Source organism: Colletotrichum karsti, assembly GCF_011947395.1.
Source record: "Colletotrichum karsti strain CkLH20 chromosome Unknown Scaffold40, whole genome shotgun sequence".
NCBI lineage: Eukaryota > Fungi > Ascomycota > Sordariomycetes > Glomerellales > Glomerellaceae > Colletotrichum > Colletotrichum karsti.
In genome coordinates, this window is record NW_024065940.1 from 38,131 (window position 1) to 60,348 (window position 22,218).

A 22,218-nucleotide genomic window follows, 5' to 3' on the forward strand; every position below is an offset into this window, starting at 1 on the left:
ACCGGTCCCTTGTGTTGATCCCGCGGATTATATTGCCTATCTTGGCTTGGATTACTACTTTCTCCAACTCGCATCTCTCGAACCCCGCGGGGAAGTGGATTCGTTCTCCAGCTTTTGAATGCAGTGTGACTTGATGCGGCATTGCCATCCGATTTTTGAGGGTCGGGTTGCCTAAACGAACTTGATCAAGGAACTTTTATTCGGCGGAACTTTACCAAAAACGACCCTGCGTGGCAAACTTCGATTGTGGAAGTTCTCACGATCGGACGTCAAGATGGTTCCCATTTAACAACCAGCCCTCTCAACCACGCTCCTTTCCAAAACCGCAAGCCAACAAATTCATCCACACTCGTCTTTTTTTTTTGGGCGAACAAACCTTTGGAAATTGCATTACCTCGCGCTCTAGACATCATGTCCGGCCCAGGAGCTCTCCCCGAGAGTACTCTCAAGCTGCTCAGCCAGCTAGCGCCAGGCACGTTTGCAGACACAGCTGCTCTCGCTGCTGCTGGGCTCTTGTCAGCTGCCTATGTCTTGCGCGGGTACACATGGGACAAACCTGATCCGTATAACTACATTTGGTACGAAAAGCCTCAACAAGGCGCTGGAGCTAGCGCCGCAAAGCGCTCTAAGAATATTGCAGAAAGACTAGAAGAGCTTGTAAGTCACCTTCTCTCACGCCGTGTCTTCTCGAGACGCCTGCTAACATTGTTTTTTTCTAGAACAAAGATGTCGTTGTGTTCTGGGGTTCTCAGTCTGGTACGGCCGAGGGGTTTGCGAACCGCCTTGCCAGAGAACTCCATCAACGATTCCACCTCGAGACCATGTCAGCCGACCTTTCGGATTACGACGCCGACACGATTGCACAAATTCCGCAGACCAAGCTTGCCATCTTCATTTTGTCAACGTATGGCGAAGGAGACCCAAGCGACAACGCTGGAATGTTCTGGGACTGGGTCACCAAGCTCCAAGACAAGCCTTTGACATCTCTGCGATACGCTGCTTTTGGCCTTGGCAACAGCAACTACAGATATTACAACAGAGTGGTCGATGTGGTTGACAAGGCCCTCGAGAGCACCGGCGCAACCAGTCTGGCACCCGTTGGCCGTGCTGATGATGCCGAAGGCGGCACGGAAGAAGACTTTCTCTCGTGGAAAGACGACTTGTACAAGGTCTTCCGCGAGACTCTCAATCTCACAGAGCACGAAGTCAAGCACGAGCCGTCACTGGCAGTGGTGGAAGATGAGTCTCTAGAGCCTCAAGACTTGCATATCGGCGAGCCAGTTCATCTCATTGAGGGCTCTGGCAAGTCCACTGCCAACTCCGCCGTCAAGCCACTCAAGATCAGGAACGCATACGACCTCTTCTCCAGCCCCGGCCGCAGTTGTCTGCATCTCGACCTTGAGCTCGACAGCGGCTCCCACCTTACATACAAGACCGGCGATCATCTGGCCGTCTGGCCCATCAACCCCGATCAGGAGGTTGAACGTCTCCTGAAGGTCCTCGGACTGTCGGATCGTCGCAGTATTCCGATAAGCATCAACGCGCTGGATGCTGCCGTGAAAGTCAGGATCCCAACACCAACCAATGTCGAGACATTATTCAGATACTACCTCGAAATCTGCGCTGCTGTTCCCAGAGATACGGTCCGTGGCCTGGCCCAGTTCGCATCTTCGGCCGCCGCAAAGGATTTCCTCCTGAATCTCGGCCGGGACAAGGATAACTATGCTGAGTTTCTGGCATCCAACCACCTGACTATCGGCAAACTTCTTGAGCTTGCTGCCAAGTCCGACGACAACCAGACGTGGTCCAACATCCCCCTTTCATACCTCATCGAGAACCTGCCTCGATCTCAACCCCGATACTACTCCATTTCTTCTTCCAGCGTTGTTTCCCCCAAGGCCCCCAGCATTACTGTTGCTGTTTCTGATACCCCACTTTCCGCTTCCCCAACGGCTGCCATTCCCGGCTTGACAACCAACTACCTGCAAGCCCTTTCAAGATCACTACAAGAGTCCCAAGCAACACAACAGACCGAGGGCCTCAGCTATGCGCTATCTGGGCCATCGAATTCTCTTGAAGGTGGTCTGGTCTATGCTCACATCCGTCGCTCGAAGTTCAAGCTTCCCATGCTGTCATCACACCCCCTGGTCATGGTTGCGGCAGGCACCGGTCTCGCACCGTTCCGCGGCTTCATTGCCGAGCGTCTCCGTCTGCAGTCCATTGGCAAGGATGTCGGCCAGATGTTGCTGTTCTTCGGCTGCCACAAGCCCGATGAGGACTACATCTACCGTGAGGAGCTGGAACAGATGGAAAAGGACCTCGGCGGCAAGCTGAGGATCGTCACGGCATTCTCAAGACAACAGGGAACACCGAAAATCTATGTTCAAGACAAGGTGAGGGAGTTTGGCAAGGACGTTTCACAGCTGTTGGCGGACGGCGCGAGTCTGTACATGTGCGGGAGGGCAAGCATGGCGAGGGAGGTTGGCAAGACACTTGGCGACGTAATGAGGGCAGACAAAGGTTGGGATGATGCTCAGATCAAGGAGTGGAGCGAAGGGTTGAAGCGCAACCGCAAGTGGCAGGAGGATGTCTGGGGCTAGACGACCCAAAACTTCACGCATTATAACCAGAGTAGCTCTCCCAAACTGTCACATACGACCATACCCATTGGAAAACTCGGGATCCCGTCCGCTCTCCCATAGATAAGCCAATGAGGGCCGGATTAGTAGTTGGGTCGGTGACGACCAGCGAATACCTGGTGTTGTATGTTTTTTGCCTGTTGATGATACTGGGCCCCACTTCTAAAGGATGGCTTTTTTGGTTGAGCGTCTGGGCCTTAAGATAGAAAGATGGAAATGAAGAGTTAACGATTATTCCTGTTTTCTCGCACACTTGTTTGATCTTTATTTTTGCTCTACTTAAGAACTCTATAATAATGACTGCCGGTTGGTATGACGATCACCTATTCTGTGGTGGTTGATCATACCAACTTGGAGATACTCCACGGGGCTGTCTCACACAACAGAATCTCGAAGACGTGTATGGAAATCTTTGCAGAGCCAATGCCAATGCGGAACCCCAGCTGAATCCAGTACTTCGGCTTCACCATATAGCTCCTCTTCCGTGCTTCGGTAGTCTCCCTTTCTGGAAGCCGACTCCCGCGGATGGTCTACCTCAGTGTCTTCGGCGGAAGTCCCGCATTCTTCGCCATTAATGGAAGCTTCTCAAGTCCGGACTGAAACGCGCTGCCACGTTTCCCGCGAGATTAGCGAAGCAGTCTGCATGTTGGCAACTCGAAGCCCGTTAGGGAAAGATACCTCCCAACTCCACCGAGCCCAATTTTGTTGGAGAATCGGTGTCTCGGACAACGTCGGAAAACCACTCGTTCTTCTGTAGGCTATGTTTTGGACGGAGCTACAAGAACAGGCCAAGTTTCCGCGTTTCGCTGCTATTTCTAGACATTTCTCATACGTGGAAACATCTGTAAAAAGCCTCAACAACGTCAACATGCAGAAAAGAATGGAGGCGGAAAAGCAACCGTAACCCGCATCCATATGCATCACTTGTGGATATCTGTTGCTTCACGAGTGCAAATTGACGTGCCGAATCCGAAACATGACAGGTCTAGATCGTGCTGGAAATTGGACCCTTTGGACAGACTGACTTCATCACGACTAGAAGGAGGTGAGACGGATGCATGAGTGGTCGAACAAGCTTCATACTTGATCGCCGGTGTGAATCCCGCGGGTTTCATTGCCTATCAAGGAAGGCAATCCCATTATGCGAGCGCCTGAGTCAGTGGAGGCTTCGGCGTCCACCAGCTCGCAAGCGAGATCCTCTCCCTGCGGAGACATTTCTCTACCGGCGGCTCTAACCCGCGGACTAAAGAAGCCAGCCATTACCAGCACGAAAGGCAGTGGTGCTGATTGTGGGCTCCAATTGGAAGTTGAAGATTGATAATGGCAGCAAAGCGTATCCTCTTCCCCGGTGCGGAGGAAATCTGGGGCAAACGCACCTCGAACGCAACAGGCCTGATGACACCAGGTACACCATCCGAACCCCGTTCTCGCGTATTCTCATATTGGTTTATTACGGTTCCCACTCTCTTCTGATCGACTGTAAAGCCGCGTATCGTTCTGTCACTGTCTTCAATGACATCATGCTTTCCGGAATATGCCAAGACTCCGGTGGACCGTACAATTTGTGTGGAGTCCGAAGACTGGAGATACTCTGTAGTGATACTGGTCAAATGCTTCCAAATCTCCTAAGAGGGCTTATCTCACATGGCATCTTGAATGTGCCGATTCTAGAAATTACTACAGGAACTATAGGTCAACAGCCGTGAACGATAACCACTCCTGATAGATTATGAGCTAGATTTCCCGTCGACCGTCTTCAACATCAGTACAGGTTTTCAAGACCATACCAAGACAAGAATAGGCACGTCTATGGTCCGCGCTCCCCGGTCAAGGAAGAGTTCAGACGGCGGGCTTTTGTTACTTGTTCGGGCAAGGGGAGTTATGGATCCCCCCGCGTATCCCGCACACGGAAGCACCCCAGACAACCCACCCCCGCATTTAATTCGATTACGCTGTTCAGCACCGCTCAGCTGTTGGAGGAGGAGGGATGAGGGGCCAGATGTTGACCATTGGTATATGCGCTCGCAATGAAAGTGAATTCGCCCTGGAACCTTGCGTTAGCCCATGGGATGTAACAAGGCTCACGTCTGGTTGTGTCTAGGCAGATCTGATAGGACTTGGGTTGACAGGGCGCGTGCTCGTTTTTCCCCTACACGACGAAGTTCATTAAAGGAATAAAACCCCGCGACCCACCTTGGCGTGCTGTTTACAGACTGCATGGTGGTGTTCTCTCGGTCAGAGAGGCATTGACTCGTTCTCTATATAAGCTTGTGCTTGGTCACCTTCGTCTGATGGTTCGAGCTCCTGATCTAGCAACCGGCCTCAGCCTCAAATTCCAATCCCTTTCACGAACGCCTCCCAATTGCACCAATTCTCGTGTGTTGCCTGAAGAACTGCCAACACGAAGTCTTTAGGCACCATGTCGCAAACCACCCCCGAGTCCGAAAGCAAAAGCCTGTCAAGGGACGCGTCTCTTGACAAGGTCAAGCACGATGGGGTCGCAAAGCACATCGAGCAGTCTGACGGTGCTCAAGCTCCCAATTTCGACGATTCAATTGAAGATACGGAGCCCTCGAGGGCCGTCTGGCTCATCACTTTCACCGTCGCAATGGGCGGGTTTCTGTTCGGTATGTTTCGGTCTTGAGCAGAACATGTGATTCATTAAACAGAGTTTCCGAGGAGCACATGGTCTAACCGCTTCCCTTCTATGATAGGTTACGACACGGGTGTGATTTCGGCCGTTCTTGTCAGCCTGAAGTCGGATCTCGGACACGAACTCTCGTCTTCGGAGCAGGAACTCGTAACCTCAATCACCTCTGGCGGCGCTCTCATTGGAGCTTTGATCGCGGGTTTGCCTGCCGACAGGTATGGACGAAAGCTGGGCATCTACATCGGCTGCGTTCTCTTCTTGGTCGGCACTATCATCCAAGCGGCAGCCTTTTCAGTGGCCCAGATGACGGTTGGACGATTTGTTGTCGGTTTGGGAGTCGGTTCCGCTGCCATGATCATCGTAGGTTCCCCGCAAACAACAAAAGATTAGTTGAAACTGAGGCCTCGAGACTAGCCTCTTTATATCGGCGAGCTGGCCCCTGCCAGACACCGCGGCCGCATGATCGCCTTCGACAACATGAGTGTGACTCTTGGTCAGCTCATTTCATACGCTCTTGGAGCCGGATTCACCGAAGTTCCGCACGGATGGCGCTACATGGTTGCCGTCGGCGGGCTACCACCCATTGCCCTCGGTCTTCTCCTTCCTATGTGCCCCGAGTCGCCCCGACAGCTTATCTCACACGGCAAGATCGAAGAGGCTACCCGTGTCATCAGACGCGTATATCCGCATGCCTCCGAGGAGCAGGTACAGGCAAAGATGGGACACATGACATTTGCTGTGGAAGTTGAAGCTCAGGCTACTTCCACCTCTCTGTGGCATCGCTTCAAGGAGCTGCATGTTGTTCCCTCCAACTTCCGTGCTTTGGTCTGTGCCTGCGCGATCATGGCCAGTAAGTCCTCTCTTGGTTTCGAAATTCGAAGAAAACGTTCCTGACAAGCGGACAGTTTCACAATTGGGTGGTTTCAACACTTTGATGTACTACAGCGGTGTTCTTTTCGGACTTGTAGGCTTTGATAAGCCTGTGGCTGTCTCCATTGTTGTTGGCGCGACTAACTTCGTCTTTTCTCTCGTCAACTTGTTTGTTATCGACAGAATCGGCAGACGCCGTATTCTGCTCTTCACAGTCTTGGGAATGGTAAGCTTGTAACGCGAAGAGCATCACGGCAACATCACTAACACCCATTAGTCTATCAGCATGGCAGTCGCCGCCGTTGCATTCCATTGGATTCCTGTCTCGCCAGACTTGAAGCTTCAAGCCACCTCCGTAAACTGGGCCGGTATCCTAGTCCTTGTCACAATCATCTTCTACGTCGCCTGCTTTGCCGGTGGAGTTGCTACCATCGCGTGGGTTGGCACTGAGTTGCTTCCCCTCGAGGTTCGCGCTCTCGGTACAATGATGAACACAGTCACCTGCTGGGGCTGCAATATCATTATTGCGTCGACCTTCCTGTCCATGATGAAGGGAATGACCCCAAGTGGTGCTTTTGGTTTCTACGCAGGTATCTGCTTCTTCGGGTGGCTCTTCGTCATCTTCTGTTATCCTGAAGCGAACGGTCTGCCTTTGGAGGAGGTTCGCCAAATCTTTTCCACCGGTTTTGGTGTCAAGAAGGCAAATGAGCTGCAGAGGCTTCGCAAGATGACAGGCGGATCTGCGTAAACACACACGAAGGAGCCATGTAGACTTGAAAAGCAGCATTTAGTTAAAGAGACAACGAATCACGCAGCGCATTCGAAATACCATCTAGGTTCTATATGTATACGGATTGCTTTTCCGGCAAAGAGCCCCCCCAACAATATCTTTCAAGTGATGTGGTTAAGCTTTCGAGACGTAGGAACTGAATGGAGGACCCAGGTAACTTTCCTTTGCTCCTCCCAAGTTCACAACAAGCTTTTCAAAAATCAGGTTTGTGTGACTCAACCTGAGCTTCACTGTGTGCTCCCCGGGGCTCAATCCAGCACTCAGTTCATGAGTTCGTAGCCAACTACAATCCTGAACCGCATGAAACCACCCATCAGGAAGATCTCCTGACTTCTCAGCTCTTGGCAACAGCCGATGCGTCTGAACCGGCTCAGCATCCACTTGGAACTCGTATGACATCGGATCAGCGGGATCAAGGTCGAGTGTCATGTTGAAGTATAGAAGCAAGGCGGGAGTTTCTGTGCGCGAGAACACATAGAACCTGCACTCGAGCTGAGGAGCCACATCGGTGGCTGCTTCGATCACGGAAATTGCCCCTGCTTCCGTTTTGCCGCAGTCTGGAAGCACTCGGAAACCTGATGGAGGATTGTGTGCCGCTGGGATGGACACATATCCAGCTGCTTCGACGAAACCGCCATCGAAAGAGTCCGGGACTTGTCTCCCGGTGATGACAAGATGGACCTGTTCAAAGTCGCCTTCTTCGGATCGAATATCGATCAGAACCTCTTGTTCGAAGTCATTCGGCACTTCCTTCCAGCTGACATTGATTTCAACCCGTGCATCACCGCCATCGGGATCAAGTGTGCCTTCAGTAGCTGACAACTGCAGCCAGTCATACGGCGTCGTGGCTTTCCAGTGAATGATCTGTGCTCCTCTCGTAAAGATATCGAACCACCTTTTGACCGGCCCATATCGACTGATGGGTCCAAGAGTAACTCCGGGCACAAGATCCCGACGGCTGGGGTGTGTCCTTTCAGACTCTTCATTGATTCTTCCAGGCCGGACGCCTTCGTGGCCCTCGACCGCCACCCCCATCTGCCCGACAATTGGATTTGAGTTCTGCCGCCTTTGGACGTAGCACAGGCCGCTGATCATATCCCGCGACGGTGCATGCCAGGTATCTCCGAAGCCATAGTGCGTTTGCCGCATGATATGGTTCCACTTGCCTCCGAGCAGAGCATGGAACTCCTCAGTCAGCGTGTAGTCATCGTCAAATAAATCAAGAACTTCGCGAGCAAGCTTGTTTGCCGTGTTGCGCCGTTGTCGGGCGTAGAGCTGATTCCGTCCCAGGGTCACTTGGAGCTTGGTGAAGATGTACGATGCCTTGACCGGATGCAGAACCGTCTGGAATATAGCGGCTTTATGTTCTTCCGGTGCGTGTTGATGAATCGTTTCGGCGGCTTCCAGGAGGGACTGCCAGCGACCTACGACGTTCTCTGCTTCGTTATGGTGCAAGAGTGAGAATGTTGTTGGCTCGATATGTTCGTGCCTGCGCAAGGCGGCAAGTCGATCATACTTCTGCCACACGTCGGCGACGGCTTTTGTCAGATCTTGGCCAAAGTTGACTTCGGCCATTGACTGGTAGAACTGGGCGAAGTTGTCTGCTTTTATGGAGTCGATGTCCCAAGCAAGGGTCATGGCAAAAGTGAGCGGGACTTCCATGGGCTTGATGTCGCCGACGTTAAAGACCCAGATCTGCTTCGCGTTCCTCCGATGGGCCTCTTGAAGCTGATGCCATGTTTTACCCTTTGGGAGTTGTTAGTCAGGTTACGAAAGTCAGAATTTCCAGCGCACCAGTGAGTTGCTGTTGATCCACTTATAGCTCCGAGGTGTTCCCACGTATTCAAAATGATAGTAAATCTAACAACCTGTTAGCTTGTCTCGAAAGTCTTGTCGTGATACTTCATGAGTTCACATACACCTGCACCCCCTTTCCTTTCTCGTTCTTTCTCTGAGGGGAGGCGTCGGATGCTGCCAAAATTGTCGTCGGCGAAAAGTAAGGTGACGTCGTCAGGAATCTCAATAGTTCCTCCTTCATACTGGTCTTGTACCTCCTTGTATAACGCCAGAAGCTCTATTTTGTCAAGTCAGTATTCTTCTTCTCACATACCTCAACTATGGATCTCTCAGTACTTACGAGGAACTGCGTCTTCTCGCCCATGAACCTCTTTTATAAGTGCTCTCTGCGTCTTGATCACGTCACGGACGACAGCCGCCGGGTCATCAGTCTTCATACCCTTGTCATATTCGCCCCGCATTCCAAGTGTAAAGTAGGATTCGAGACCCTTTGCTCTCTTCACTCCCTCCTCGAAGAACTCGGTAATCTTCTCCTTGTTCGTAAGCCAGTTCCAGCTGCCGTCCGGGTTGTCTGCGAACCACTCGTTCGTAGCTCGCTGCATGGGCTCATGGTGGGAGGTTGAAACAGCGATGCCATAGTCGTTGGCAACTTTCGCGTTCTCCGAGTCGTCTGTGAAGAAAGTCGCGCCTGGGTTGGGGTAGCCGGGCCACATAGCCGGCCACATGAAGTTTGCCTGGGCGATCATCAGCAATCAGTCTCGACGGATTACAGCAGTTGAGAGCCAGAACCTTGAGTCTCAGCAAAAGCTCAAACACATGCTTGTAGAACTTTGAGTTGTATCCTCCAAAGTTATCTCTAACCCATCCAGTGAGTGCGGGTGCCTCATCGTTGATGAAGATGCCTCGAAATCGCACGCTTGGCTCCCCATGGTGTGTAGGCTCGGGAACAGCAAAGATCTCTGGGTGAAATTTGGGAGGTACATCTGCCCAGAAATACCAGCTATCACGCTGTCAGTTTTCACTTCGGTTTATGCATGGTTTTCAACTCACGGAGAGACACCAATCTGCTCCGACAATGTGTAAGAGCCGAATATTGTTCCTCGCTTGTCACTCCCTGCAATCACAAGCGCTTTCCGGCAGCCCGGGAAAGGGTTGGCAACAGGGGCTGTGATGAAAGACTCCCACTTCCCGTGAATTTTCTCGAAGTTCAGCTTGCCATCCTTCTCCAATCGCTGCAGCAGGCGACTCGACTCGACACACCCAACGATGATTGCGATATCCGCACCAAGGTCGGTGTCGATTTCGTTTCCCTTAGACACCAGAAGAGACTTCGGCTCGGACTTGGTCACCCGGCCGAAGTCATTAGCAAGATTCTGTGCCGCGATGTGTACGCCGATTGGATCCGATTCATCCACCACAATGGTCGCCTCGACCAGGTTGAGGGGCTCCTCGCCCAAGCCTCGGGCAAAGGTTACAATTTGTTTCTCGAACATGGCGGTGTCGGTTAACGAGCCGATGTGTCGTTCGTCCCTGCAAAGAGGCCTTGCATGCCACACGATTCGCAGAACCGCAAGTCTCTAGAGGACGGTGATTTCCCCTCAACATATGTTCAGCACCGGTCTTGTCCGGCCCGAGATCGGTAGCTCGCCAAGCATGATTGCTTTCCAGGCGCCCTAACCGGTCTCAAAACCGGGGCTCTCGACAGAAGGATCAGCTAATGGACTGAAGTGGCTCCAATGAAAAGAATAATAGCTTCTCCGCAAAACAGGCTACATCCCCGGGAGATTTTGGTTGGTGTTCTTGGCCCGGTTGCCGGTCCGGACCCCTCCCCCGCACGTCACCCCGGTCCCAACCCCGCCTCCGCATCACCACGCTTTGGCCTCCCAAGCATGGGTGGCAGATGGTTGGACATAACCGAGGCGTCTTGTAATATTTGGCTGATACACTGTCGACGGTCGTTGGTCTGTATTCGGTGTAGCGGTCGGTTGAATAGCTGGAATGGTGCCGCGCATGCGTGCAAGGTCGCGTGGACATGTTGATGGCTGCTACATTAGGCAGTATCCCAGCTTTCTAAGGCCCCTGGAGCTGCGTCCCTCGCTGATCTATATGGTAGTAATTGCACCATTGTTTCTTTAAAGAAGCTCTTATATGCGCCTCAAATCTTACTAAAACCTTCGGGATTTTACAATTTCGTCAAGCCCGCCGAGCTTTTCAATCGCAGGAACACCATCGATACTGACTGGAAGGCGTCATGAGCAACAAACAAGATATCCACGAAGCCCCTGAGGCCGTGGAAGACCCCAGCGACTCGAAGCATCAAACGAACTATGACCTCGTTGATCGCGAAGTGGCACAGTATGCTAGCGAGGCAATCGTGGAGATCGACGAGTCGACAAACAAGAGATTGAAGAGGATGATTGACAAGCGGGTCTTGAGCGTGATGATATTCACCTACTTCATGCAGTCCCTCGATAAAGGCACAATGTCATTTGCCTCTATCATGGGCATCATCCCAGATACCAAGCTCAAAGGGCAAGAGTATGCATGGTTGACCACGATCATTTACATCGTCATCCTCTGCGTTGAGTATCCGGTTGGTTGAGCAAACATCCTTTATTCTTGAGCCTAAATCTGATTGTGTGTGTTCAGGAAAACTACATCATCCAGAAGATCCCGATTGCGAAATGGCTCGGCTTCAACATCATCATGTGGGGAGTTACCCTTAGCCTACACGCGGCGTGTCACAACTTTGTTGGTCTCGTTATCGTCCGAGGCTTCCTTGGAGGGTTTGAAGCCGTCTGCCAGCCCGCCTTCCTTCTCCTGACATCTATGTGGTATAAGCGCGAAGAGCAAGCCACTACGGCCATTCTCTGGTGAATCCTCGCCTGTATGATTACTTGCGTAAAGTCAAGACTGACTCTAACAGGTACATGATGAACGGACTTCAGCAAATCATTGGCGGTCTTCTAGCCTTCGCCTTCTCATTCATCCCATCAACCTCGCCCATAAAGTCTTGGCAAGCCCTCTTCATGAGCTACGGCATTATCACCGTCTTCTGGGGCATCTTTGTTCTTTGGTGGATGCCGGATTCGCCCATGAAGGCCCACTGCTTCAGCGAGGAAGACAAGAAGCTCATGGTCGAACGCGTCCGTTCAAACAGAACTGGTCTTCAGAACCGCAAGTATCGAAAGGAGCAGATCTGGGAAGCCTTGAAAGATCCTCAGGGTAAGATAGGATGCTGGAAAGCTTCGTGGTCTCTCCGAGATGCATGAACTAACACTGTTGTTAGTGTACGGATTCGCTTTAATTCAACTCCTGACCACTCTCCCTTCAGGCGGCTTGGGCGCCTTTGCCAACATTATCATCAAGGTACTATCAAAGCATTTCATTCTCGCAGAGAGGCTTACTGACGTATCATCAGAGCTTCGGCTATACCACCTGGCAAACTCAGCTCCTTCAGAGTGTAACAGGCATCCTTCAAATCATTACCATGGTTACGGCTGCGTGGATCGATCGTCGTTACAAGCAGACAATCTTCGCCATGATGGCTGCCGTCGCACCCACCATCGCTGGCACTGTCGTCTTGATCACCGTTCCTTTCGAACCCAGTAAAAAGGTCGGCTTGCTTCTGGCCTACTACATCATGATCTCCTTCTGGGCCTGTAGTGGTCTAGCGCTCTCGCTCGTCAGCCGAAACGTCGCCGGCCAAACCAAGAAGGGCGCCGTTATTACCAGCAACTTCGTCTTCTGGGCTGCCGGCAACTCTATTGGTCCGCAGGTTTTCCGAACCCAGGACGCGCCGCGATACTTCCTTGCTTTAGCCATTATCATTGGCTGCTTCTCGCTTCTAGAGATCACGCTTTTTGCTCTGCGAACATACTACGTCTGGCAGAATAAGTCACGCGAGGCGAAGATTGCGAGAGGAGAGGCGGTTGCGGATACGGCTCACACTCATGCCTTTGAGGACATCACTGATAAGGTTGGTCACAATCAGCGTCGCTTTTCGCGTGGATCATTCATACTGATTGTTGTAGGAAAACGTCAATTTCAGATACGTCTACTAGAGAGTTTCACAGATATCCCGCGGTCATGCATTGGATGATGCTCACCTTTCAGGCTTGGATGTAAACGAGGTTTAAAGAAGTGATTAATGTCCAAAGCAGTATCAATACTTCAGATAACTATGTCTTCACGGCTGGGAAAAGATATCAGTAGTTATACAAAAAGCCTATATTGAGTTGGGCTACAATTTGACACATATTAACGTGAAGATTATGTTTCACCTCATCCAACCACAATCGCAGCTCCAGTCCTCACGAAATAACTCAAATAAAAGACTATTCTAACGTAAACGAATGCTGTCCCTCTCCGTCACAGAGCGAAGACTTGAAAATGCCAATATTCGAGAGGAGCTTTCAGAGTGGACCTCGAGGCCAACGCAACGTTGCACGCATCAGTGCCCAAACTTCCCCTCTCCATTCTGCGGGTTGTTATTTGTGTTCCCCGGACCCCGCGAAATCCACTTTAGCGGGCGTTGATCAAATTTTTGAACACGCGTCGTTCGTTCTAAGGAGCTAATACGAACGTCTCGGTCTTCCAGCTGTCAACGCGGGGTTGATCCAGAAAGGGTTAATGATTTCTGAGCCTTGTATCTCTGGAAGATCCTAGGCTGCTGAAGCGAAAAGAATATGGGATTGGTCCCATGCGTTACTTGTGGGGGATCGTCGGCACCGAGCTCCCCAGCCAGTCGGCTTCATCATTCACGGCAGGTTTACGCCCCGGGCATCGGAGGCAGATGCGGAGATTCGGAGAGCAGGCCGATGGAGGGAATGTGAGCCAACGGTGTCAGGACCAGTACTGCAAATGTGATCGGTTCACGTTTTCATGACTACATTTACGCGTTCTTTTTCTGGTCTCTGCTTTTCGGCAGTCAGGTCTCATCATCCATTGCCTCTTTCCCCCCAGAAGATGTGTGGCCACCATGGTTCTTGTGCTCAAGAAGCGACGTCCGTGATGGCGAGACCATACCCGCTGAGGGCCTCGATGCCAGTTGGTAAGAGGGTCAACAAGCTGTACAGGGACCGCACAGCAAACTTCTACTCGCCTGGACAATGGGAGAAGGTCAACCTTCTAGCGTATGGCCACCTGTCGCATTCAGTGAGAAGTTGGATGAACTAACGAAATGTCAAAGGATGATGCACATCGCAACTTGCTCTCAACCTCCTAACCTACGGCTGTCAGTGTGGGACAGTCCTGGCACAAGTCGACCATCTTTCTCGGAGGCCTCAAGCCAGTCAAATGATTACCGACAGACACAAGTTGGACAATCATTCGGTCCGTCCTGGTCAACCCATTGGTTCAAACTTGAGATTACCATTCCCGAAGACATGCGTTCTATGGAGCATTTGGAGCTTCATTGGGACTGCAGCAACGAGGCCACTGTTTGGACGGCCGAAGGCGAGCCTCTTCAAGGTTTGACCGGCCGTGGGGAACGAATTGAATGGATTATCCCTCAGTCTTTCAGGGATGGGGAAACCCATGTCATTTTCGTCGAAATGGCCTGCAACGGCATGTTTGGAAACGCGGCAGGCGACCCCATTTTCAAGAACAACGCCAACGGTGACGCCATCCAACCTCCTGATCCAGACAAGTACTTTCTGCTGTCCAAGGCCGAGATTGTTGCAGTGGACCTGCAAGCTCGCAAGCTGCATACCGACATCCAAGTAATCCATCAAGCCGCCCAAGAGTTCCCCGAAGACTCTTGGGAACAACATGAAGCCTTGAACATTGCGACAAGAATCATCAACACATTCAAGGCCGGCGATAGAGATTCCATCATACGCAGTCGAAAGATTGCCGAGGAATATCTGGGCCCGAACATCAACTCTGAGGCGGTTTACGCTGTGCGTGGCGACAAAAGCCCAAGTGTGATTGCGGTCGGACATTGCCATATCGACACTTGTTGGTTGTGGCCGTGGGAGGAGACCAAGCGGAAAGTTGTCCGATCGTGGTCTAATCAGTGTGACTTGATGGACCGGTATCCTGAGCTCAAGTTCGCATGCTCCCAAGCTCAGCAGGTACGTCAAAATACGTCCCCAAGTGATGGTGCGAAAGTACTGACGGAAGCGCTGAAAAGTTCAAATGGTTGAAAGAGGGCTACCCATACGCCTGGGAACGGGTAAAGGCCAAAGTCAAGCAAGGTCAATTCCTTCCCATTGGCGGTTGCTGGATCGAACACGACACGAACATGCCGAGCGGCGAGTCTCTTGTGCGACAGTTTCTCTACGGTCAGAGATTCTTTGAGAGTAATTTCGGATTCCGGTCAACCACTTGCTGGCTGCCAGATACTTTCGGCCAGTCAAGCCAGATCCCCCAGCTCTGTCGACAAGCCGGGATGAATCGTTTCCTTACTCAGAAAATTTGCTTCAATAACATGAACGAGTTTCCACACACTTCCTTCAACTGGTAAGAGAAACAAACAAAGATTTCCTCGCCTCATACTTGAAAATTGACAAGAGTTGCGTAGGGTTGCTCTAGATGGAAGCCAAGTCATCTGCCACATGCCACCGGCGAAGACATACTGCGCCGACGCCAACTTCGGCGATATCAAGCGGAGCATGACACAGCATAAGTCATTAGACCAAGACCACACATCTCTACTTGCGGTGCGTATCCCTTTGATGATGGAATGCAAGAGTTTCTGATGATTGGAATAGTTCGGAAAGGGCGATGGCGGCGGCGGTCCAACGTGGCAACAGATTGAAAGACTTCGGCGCCTCAGAGGCCTTGCGGACACGACTGGACTCCTTCCGCGAGTACATCTTGGCAGTACTCCGGACGATTTCTTTGACAAGTTGGAAGAGAAAGCACAAAGTCTCCCGACGTGGCATGGAGAGCTGTATTTCGAGCTCCACCGCGGCACTTACACCACCCAAGCTCAGACGAAACTCAACAACAGGAGGGCTGAGTTCCTCCTCAGAGACATCGAGTATCTTGCGACTATTGCCTCCATCGAGAACAGCAAATACACGTATCCGAAGAAGGAGCTTGACGAGATGTGGGAGGGCGTGCTTTTATGCCAGTTCCATGATTGTCTTCCCGGAACTGCAATCGGCATGTGCTACGATGACTCGGACAAGGTGATTGGTTCAGAGTTTTCTTTGTTTTGCTATGAACTGACAATACTCTCAGGTGTACGACAACGTTTTCCGAATCGGAAGAGGTCTTCTTGAGAGCATTTACAGCTCTCTTAGAGTTCACGAGATCGGCAAACCAACCTTTGCTGATTATGAACTGCTTGCTTTGAACACTCTAGCATGGCCACGTAAGGAAGTTCTTGCGACGAGTGGTGGTTCACAAGTAATCGCAGAGGGCTGTGGCACATTCATATCGACTCGAGACATTGCTCCCGATATTTCTGCAAAGGCTGTGACTATCGAAGAAGTCTCAAACGGCGTATTCAAGATGGAGAACAGACACTTCACAGTTACGGTTGAGCGAGGATGCATCACATCTCTGTACGACCGCCGAGCCAAGCGCGAGGTTCTTTGCGGCAAAGCAAACCAATACGTAATCTTTGACGACAAGCCCATCTACTGGCAGGCGTGGGATGTCGAAGTGTTCCATCTCGAGACTCGGGAAGAGTTGCAAAGCTGTACCACGTCGGTCGCGGAGGACACTCCTCTGAGGGTGAGTGTCGTTACGGAGACCAAGATCAGCGACGTAAGCTCTATCAAGACGAAGATTAGCTTATCCGCCGCTTTTGACGATGAGGGCAGCCAGTCCTATGTCGAGTGTACCGCGGAGGTCGACTGGCATGAGACGATGAAGTTTCTCAAGGTGGAGTTCCCTGTTGATGTTCGTCATCATGAGGCTTCGTACGATACCCAGTATGGAGTCATCAGAAGGCCTACGCATTACAACACTTCGTAAGCCACCACTCCAGTAACCCGGCAAGTACGCGGATGAATAGCTAACTGGTCACCAGCTGGGATATGGCCAAATTTGAGGTCTGCAGCCATAAGTACGCCGATCTATCCGAGTACGGCTACGGCGTTTCCATCCTCAACGACAGCAAGTACGGCTTTGCGACAGTGGGCAACACCATGAGACTTTCGCTACTTCGCTCCGCCGAAGCCCCGGATGATCAAGCCGATATGGGGAAGCACACCATTCGATGGGCGATTCTGCCCCATCAAGGGCCCCTTGGTCCCGATACGGTACGGGCTGCCTACAACTTCAACAGCCCGTTGAAACTGGTGTCCATGGATCCAGACTCTCCGTTGAGAGACTTCCCGATCACTTTGGTCGGGCACAAGAATCTCGTTCTTGATCATGTCAAACGCGGGGAAGATGATGAGGATGTCAGTCTCGGGGACCTACCTGCGCGTTCTGGCAGGAGCGTCATTATCCGGGTTTACGAGAGTCTCGGGGGTCGTGGTCGGGCGACGGTTCGCACGAAATGGGATTTGAAACGCGTGTATAAGGCAAACCTGCTTGAAGATGATGGAGAAGATGTTTCTGTGGCTGAGTCCAAGTTCGAGATCGATCTTGGTCCCTTTCAGTTGCAGACGTATCGACTGGTTCTGTCGTGAGACTAGAGACGATGGCATCCGAGTTGAACAGATCTGCATTTACTGATGGTAGTATCATGTCTTCATCGTTTGATCTTGTAGCACTCGATACGATATACCGTATTCAAGATGAACATGAACTTGTTCGGTCATGGTATGAATCACAGCGTGGCTATCAAATGGAACCGTCCAGCGAATATGCTGCAGGCATACTCTTCACAGGTACCCAGGTATCCCTCCCCTGACAATTAATCTCCCCATCACCCGTGGGCATCTTGCAGTTCATCCACGCCCGCCTCTGATGAAGCCAGTCAGTCATCTGCAGAGGCTCCCCATAGTCCTGCGTCCAGTCCCCCGCGAAGAAATTGACCTCCTCCAAAGACTCTGCGCCGTGATTTCGCAAAAAGGAAGCCATCTCACGTGCACTTGTCGAGTTGAGCAGCGGCAGCGCAAAGTTTTCAATGGTGTCGTATCTCCCATCCCAGTTAAACGGATCCTTCTGACGACGTGACTCGCTCGCCATCTCAAAGTAGATGCTGAGGTTCTTAAGGGTATCAGGCATGCCGTTGACCACGGTCTTCATTTTTTCGAGGGGCCAGCTGTCGTTGTCGCGGTTGAGGTCGATGCTTAAAGATTGCAGATTTGGTGTAACAGCCTTGAGATCTTCAACTATTGAGTCAGGGAGGAGAGTAAGTGGGCGAGAAAGAGTCTCAGAGGTTCTCCATTCGAGCTCCGTCAAGCTTGCTCCGTGGTGTTCCAAAACGGATCTGATTTGGTCTTTGGGCTGTGCAGAGTCTATCCAAGACAGGCTGCTGAGAGACCCAGCAGGCAATGCCAGTAGGAAATCACGCAACTCAGGCCCTTCTATCTTCAAAGATCGCAGGCGCTGTAGTTTAGGAGACAGGACTTGAGCAAGTAGATCACCCGGCACGTAGAGCGGCGAATACCGCCTGATAGACAGCGTCCGGAGCTGCGAGAAGTCCATAGCCTCGATCCATAACTCGAGGTTGGTCTTTGACCTCTGCTCCTTCGGAATCAGGCTCCATTTGAGAGACTTCCAGGCGTTTCCTGACGTAATCCAGTCATACGTGTCCTCCCATCTGTTGAGTCTGATGTGTTTAAAGTCGGAGTCGAAGTTGTAGCCGTCAAGTGAGAGGGACTGGATAGCGGAACGGTACTTCGTGCCGCCGGCAGGGTCAATCGGCAGACTCCAACGCTCCGGAAAGGCGATGCAGCCGATGAAGGCGAATCTCAGATCGAGGGTCGTGATGTTGGGGCATTTTCCGAGGAGGGAATGGATCTGGTGTATGCTTTTCGATCGTCTCTCGATGAAGACCCGATCTTGATGGGGTATCGTGGCGTGGATTTCTGTCGGGCACGTCGTCTTGAAGAGGGAAACGGGGAGTGAGAGGACGGATAGTAAGGCGGTGAGGTTCATTTTTCTTCATTAGATGGCATAAATGATCGCGACCGGTGGGAATCTGAGGAGGGAAAGTTGGTCGGTAAACGCGAAACGTGGCCAGATGAAAGTTGTGTCGCAATTGATGTGAGCACTGCCATCGATCAGGCTGCCATGAGGATTTTGGTGAAACACGTGGCTTCGGCTTACGCCAGCACACCATTGACGAAGCGAATCATTACTGCTAGTCTTTCAATTGGATAGTCCAGCAGGAATTCTTCTGAAAAGCGAAATCCCAACGCCGTCGACCGAGGGGAACTTTGACCCCAAAATTCTACCCTGTTCAGATGAGGTCGATATGCCAGGACTCATTCAACGCCGTCACCCATGATGGTTAATCACGCATAGAAAGGCTTCCGCCCATACACGCTGTATCTAATAAAAAGTCAGTAAGATCCCAACAGCATATCTCGGGGGTACTCGGCCTGGGGGACGGAGGCAACGTACACGTTCCAGTACGCATGTACCGATCTACTCGCCATCTCGACCTTCACCTCCTCGCAGAAATCCCTAGTCTCCTCCACAGTCCATCCCAAAACGCGCGTGAACAACGCGAGCGTGGACGCCTCTATACCGGCCAGCGTCGTCTCCCGCACCCACCAGCCCATCTCTTTCAGCTTCCTCTTCGCCGGCCACGAGTTGATGGGCCATATCCGCTTGTGCTCCTCGACGCATTCGAAGCCGGCTTCTTCGAGGAGCCGTTTGAAGCGCGACGGCACGTCGATGGGGCGGTTGATCTTGTTCGTGCCCTCCATTAGTAACGAAGACCACCGCGCGATGGCGCTGTCTGGCGGCATGCTGTCGTCTGGGCATAGGATTGGGAATGAGTTGTCCTGTAGCTCGATGTATCCGCCGGGCTCGAGGTGTCTTTTGTAGCAGGTTAGATGTGGGTTTCTTGGGCTGGATTGGGGAAAGGATTTGATTTACTGAAATGCTTGGCTTAGCATTGTCTCCCAGCTCTCGAAGCATGCGTTCATATGCCGTACGAAGATGAAGTCGAAGGGTATTGTCCATCTCCAGGGTCTTTCGACATCTTCGATCTCAAAGATGCAATTTGGGGGTACGCTGAAGACCTATGTCAACATGATCCAGAGCTTCAAGATTTGCATGGGACTTACTAGTCTGGTTGAATGGGACTCAGATCGACGCCGGTCACCTAACCCATGAATGTTAAATCGCGGCGCAACCAACAGAAGAACAGTTTGGGGCGTCAAACCGTTGCTTCGGGGTGGAGGTCCGCTACAACAGGTCAGTGGTTGATGGATGCATTGGCTTTACATAAGATACTCACCGAAATCGATGGCCCAGATACCCGTGCCGGTTCCTAAGTCAAGGACGCGTTTCGCTTTGTTGCCCATTGGACACATACACAGTTGTTCATTCCATGTGAACAGCCATAGCTGGTGTTGCAAGTCTACAAAGGCGTCAGGTCGAGGGGTTGATGAATCACAGGTGTCAAGTTACATAGTCGGTCTTGTTCCACCTATTGATAGATTAGCGGCGGTTTCTACGTGTGGTTAAGGTAGATAACATACAACATCATTAGGGAGGATATATTCTTCGAAGTCGTACGTCAGTCGGGGACTCGGCATCAAATCCTTCAACCGGGCACTCACTTCCTTCACTGAGCTTGTGGTACGTCCGGCCATTCTCCTTCTGATAATCACGGAGACTAGGCCGTACAGAGATCATGGATGAAAGCGGAGTATCGTCAAAAGACTAAGGCCACAGCATCAGTTATCAAAACGATTGGATCGCCACCGAACACTCGGAGCATACCTCGGCGTCAATTGAGATGCGATCGGATTCATCGTCGTTTTGGTGGGTATCCTCCTGCACGTGAGCCATCAGCGCTGCAGCAAACCGCACGCCACCACCGCAGCCGCCGGTTAAGCAGAGCGTTCTGGGCATGTTGGTTGTTGGTGGTTGTGGGTAAGACGAGAGAGAGGGGGGCCGGAGGATCGCCGAGGGCACTCACGTCTTCATCGTCTCTCGAATGAGACATACTACCGACCAGCGTTTAGATTTCGCGAGTCGCCGAAAGGAGATTCCGAGAAGGCAAATGCGCGGTACCGGCAGAACGGTTCAAGGTGAGATGGAGGGGGGGATGGAAAAAGAGGCATGAGTTTTCCTTTCGTCTGACATGAGCTTGAGGGGGGGCCGCAGAAAGCTTAGGGGTCTGGCCTGGAACGCCGCCCGCCCCCCGCGTTGGTTATGCGACAGCCGAGTGTCATGATTGTGATTGGACCGCGCCGCATGCGTGGTCTTACTCGTGCATCGTTCTGGGGCACAGGTTCCCGGTTGCTGGGATGGCCAGGGATGAGGGATAATTACATGCGTCGGTTGAACAGCGTTTAATGGAGACGCTGCTGAGAGAGGGCATGTTGGTGAGGTGTTTTGAGTAGGATTTCGGCTCGTGGCCTTGAACCCCGCGTAGTTCCATCGGCGCTGTGTCCGATCTCCGAAAGCTTGATACCGGGCTTTGAGATAAGAACCGCATTGCGGCTTCGTCATGGCGGTTGTTTCCGTTAGCATCGCCAGTTCATCCCTTGCAAACAATGTGAGATCCTCAAATGGGTTTCATAGTGTTATGGCGACTAGGCGACAAAAGGTATTACGGACGAGCAGGCTAAGTCACATACATCCTAAAACAACTTAATACCATTTCATTAGTATACAAATCATTCTGTATACCATTTTCATCATCGTTGTCATCACCGTTGTCGTTTTTGCTGTTATCTTTGTCGTTGCTGTCATTATTGTCGTTGTTGTCGTCGCTGTCTTCATCGTCGTCGTCGTCGTCGTAGTATCCAGTCTATTTCATCTGGGGATGATTGTGAGATGGTCTGCCCTATGACGAACTCATGACCGACTCAATCTCAACCAGAAATCACGTCAGACTGTGCTTTCTGGATCACGGAGTTCATGGCTGAAGCAAGCTGCGTCGTGAGAGAAATATTTCTAGGTGCCATTCAGCACAAGCAAGGAGGTCAATGATTTAGATAGACCATAATTAATTCATCGGCTGGCCGACACCCAATACGCTGCATGCGTCTGGCGGTGCCGGGCACTGCCGCCCATCTGTCTGGCAGGCGCGGAGTGGTGGTTCCTTCCTGGTCTCATCAGGAACCAAGCGTCCCATGCTGAGAAGCTTCATTGAACAGGAATGATCCAGCACTTCGCGCCCAACTCGTTACTCAAGCGGTACTAGAAGCAGAAGATGCAAACAACACAAAAAGGTCTATCAATGCCTTTAAAGACCAAAAAAGACTCCTCGACGGGGAATTGAACCCCGGTCCCCTGCGAATCGTGTTTCCATGACAAGCAGATATCCTCACCACTAGACTATCGGGGATTTGTTGTTGAAGGTCATTGAAGTATTTGAACCTAAGTACCCCGCATGTGTGAGCCCCAGCCACACAGGGCGCTCATCTCGACAA

At 51.7% G+C, this 22,218-nt stretch overlaps 7 protein-coding genes across 7 annotated transcripts; 4 read left to right on the forward strand and 3 right to left on the reverse strand.

Annotated features, from left to right (window-relative positions):
- Positions 1-411: 411 nt before the first annotated feature.
- On the forward strand, positions 412-2,600 carry CkaCkLH20_10371 (NADPH-cytochrome p450 reductase; the record flags this gene model as incomplete). The annotated part of the gene is made up of 2 exons (XM_038893085.1): positions 412-657; positions 720-2,600. 2 exons carry the CDS (start codon positions 412-414, stop codon positions 2,598-2,600), a joined length of 2,127 nt encoding a protein of 708 aa, XP_038741495.1.
- A 2,458-nt stretch (positions 2,601-5,058) lies between these two features.
- On the forward strand, positions 5,059-6,907 carry CkaCkLH20_10372 (myo-inositol transporter; the record flags this gene model as incomplete). The annotated part of the gene is made up of 5 exons (XM_038893086.1): positions 5,059-5,266; positions 5,354-5,649; positions 5,704-6,139; positions 6,195-6,385; positions 6,437-6,907. 5 exons carry the CDS (start codon positions 5,059-5,061, stop codon positions 6,905-6,907), a joined length of 1,602 nt encoding a protein of 533 aa, XP_038741496.1.
- A 302-nt stretch (positions 6,908-7,209) lies between these two features.
- CkaCkLH20_10373 (uncharacterized protein) lies at positions 7,210-10,239 on the reverse strand (the record flags this gene model as incomplete). The annotated part of the gene is made up of 7 exons (XM_038893087.1): positions 7,210-7,275; positions 7,331-8,695; positions 8,744-8,809; positions 8,869-9,023; positions 9,087-9,480; positions 9,536-9,746; positions 9,797-10,239. 7 exons carry the CDS (start codon positions 10,237-10,239, stop codon positions 7,210-7,212), a joined length of 2,700 nt encoding a protein of 899 aa, XP_038741497.1.
- Positions 10,240-10,997: 758 nt separating this feature from the next.
- Positions 10,998-12,810, forward strand: CkaCkLH20_10374 (major facilitator superfamily transporter; the record flags this gene model as incomplete). Its single annotated transcript, XM_038893088.1, has 6 exons — positions 10,998-11,339; positions 11,396-11,619; positions 11,673-11,971; positions 12,036-12,115; positions 12,168-12,725; positions 12,781-12,810. The coding sequence occupies 6 exons, from the start codon at positions 10,998-11,000 to the stop codon at positions 12,808-12,810; spliced, it is 1,533 nt and encodes a 510-aa protein (XP_038741498.1).
- Positions 12,811-13,759: 949 nt separating this feature from the next.
- On the forward strand, positions 13,760-17,340 carry CkaCkLH20_10375 (alpha-mannosidase; the record flags this gene model as incomplete). Its single annotated transcript, XM_038893089.1, has 7 exons — positions 13,760-13,881; positions 13,938-14,823; positions 14,883-15,211; positions 15,273-15,411; positions 15,463-15,885; positions 15,938-16,674; positions 16,734-17,340. 7 exons carry the CDS (start codon positions 13,760-13,762, stop codon positions 17,338-17,340), a joined length of 3,243 nt encoding a protein of 1,080 aa, XP_038741499.1.
- A 154-nt stretch (positions 17,341-17,494) lies between these two features.
- Positions 17,495-18,757, reverse strand: CkaCkLH20_10376 (uncharacterized protein; the record flags this gene model as incomplete). Its single annotated transcript, XM_038893090.1, has 1 exon — positions 17,495-18,757. The coding sequence occupies one exon, from the start codon at positions 18,755-18,757 to the stop codon at positions 17,495-17,497; it is 1,263 nt and encodes a 420-aa protein (XP_038741500.1).
- A 407-nt stretch (positions 18,758-19,164) lies between these two features.
- Positions 19,165-20,689, reverse strand: CkaCkLH20_10377 (methyltransferase domain-containing protein; the record flags this gene model as incomplete). Its single annotated transcript, XM_038893091.1, has 7 exons — positions 19,165-19,645; positions 19,706-19,843; positions 19,897-19,934; positions 19,995-20,017; positions 20,070-20,192; positions 20,395-20,497; positions 20,558-20,689. The coding sequence occupies 7 exons, from the start codon at positions 20,687-20,689 to the stop codon at positions 19,165-19,167; spliced, it is 1,038 nt and encodes a 345-aa protein (XP_038741501.1).
- Positions 20,690-22,218: the final 1,529 nt, after the last annotated feature.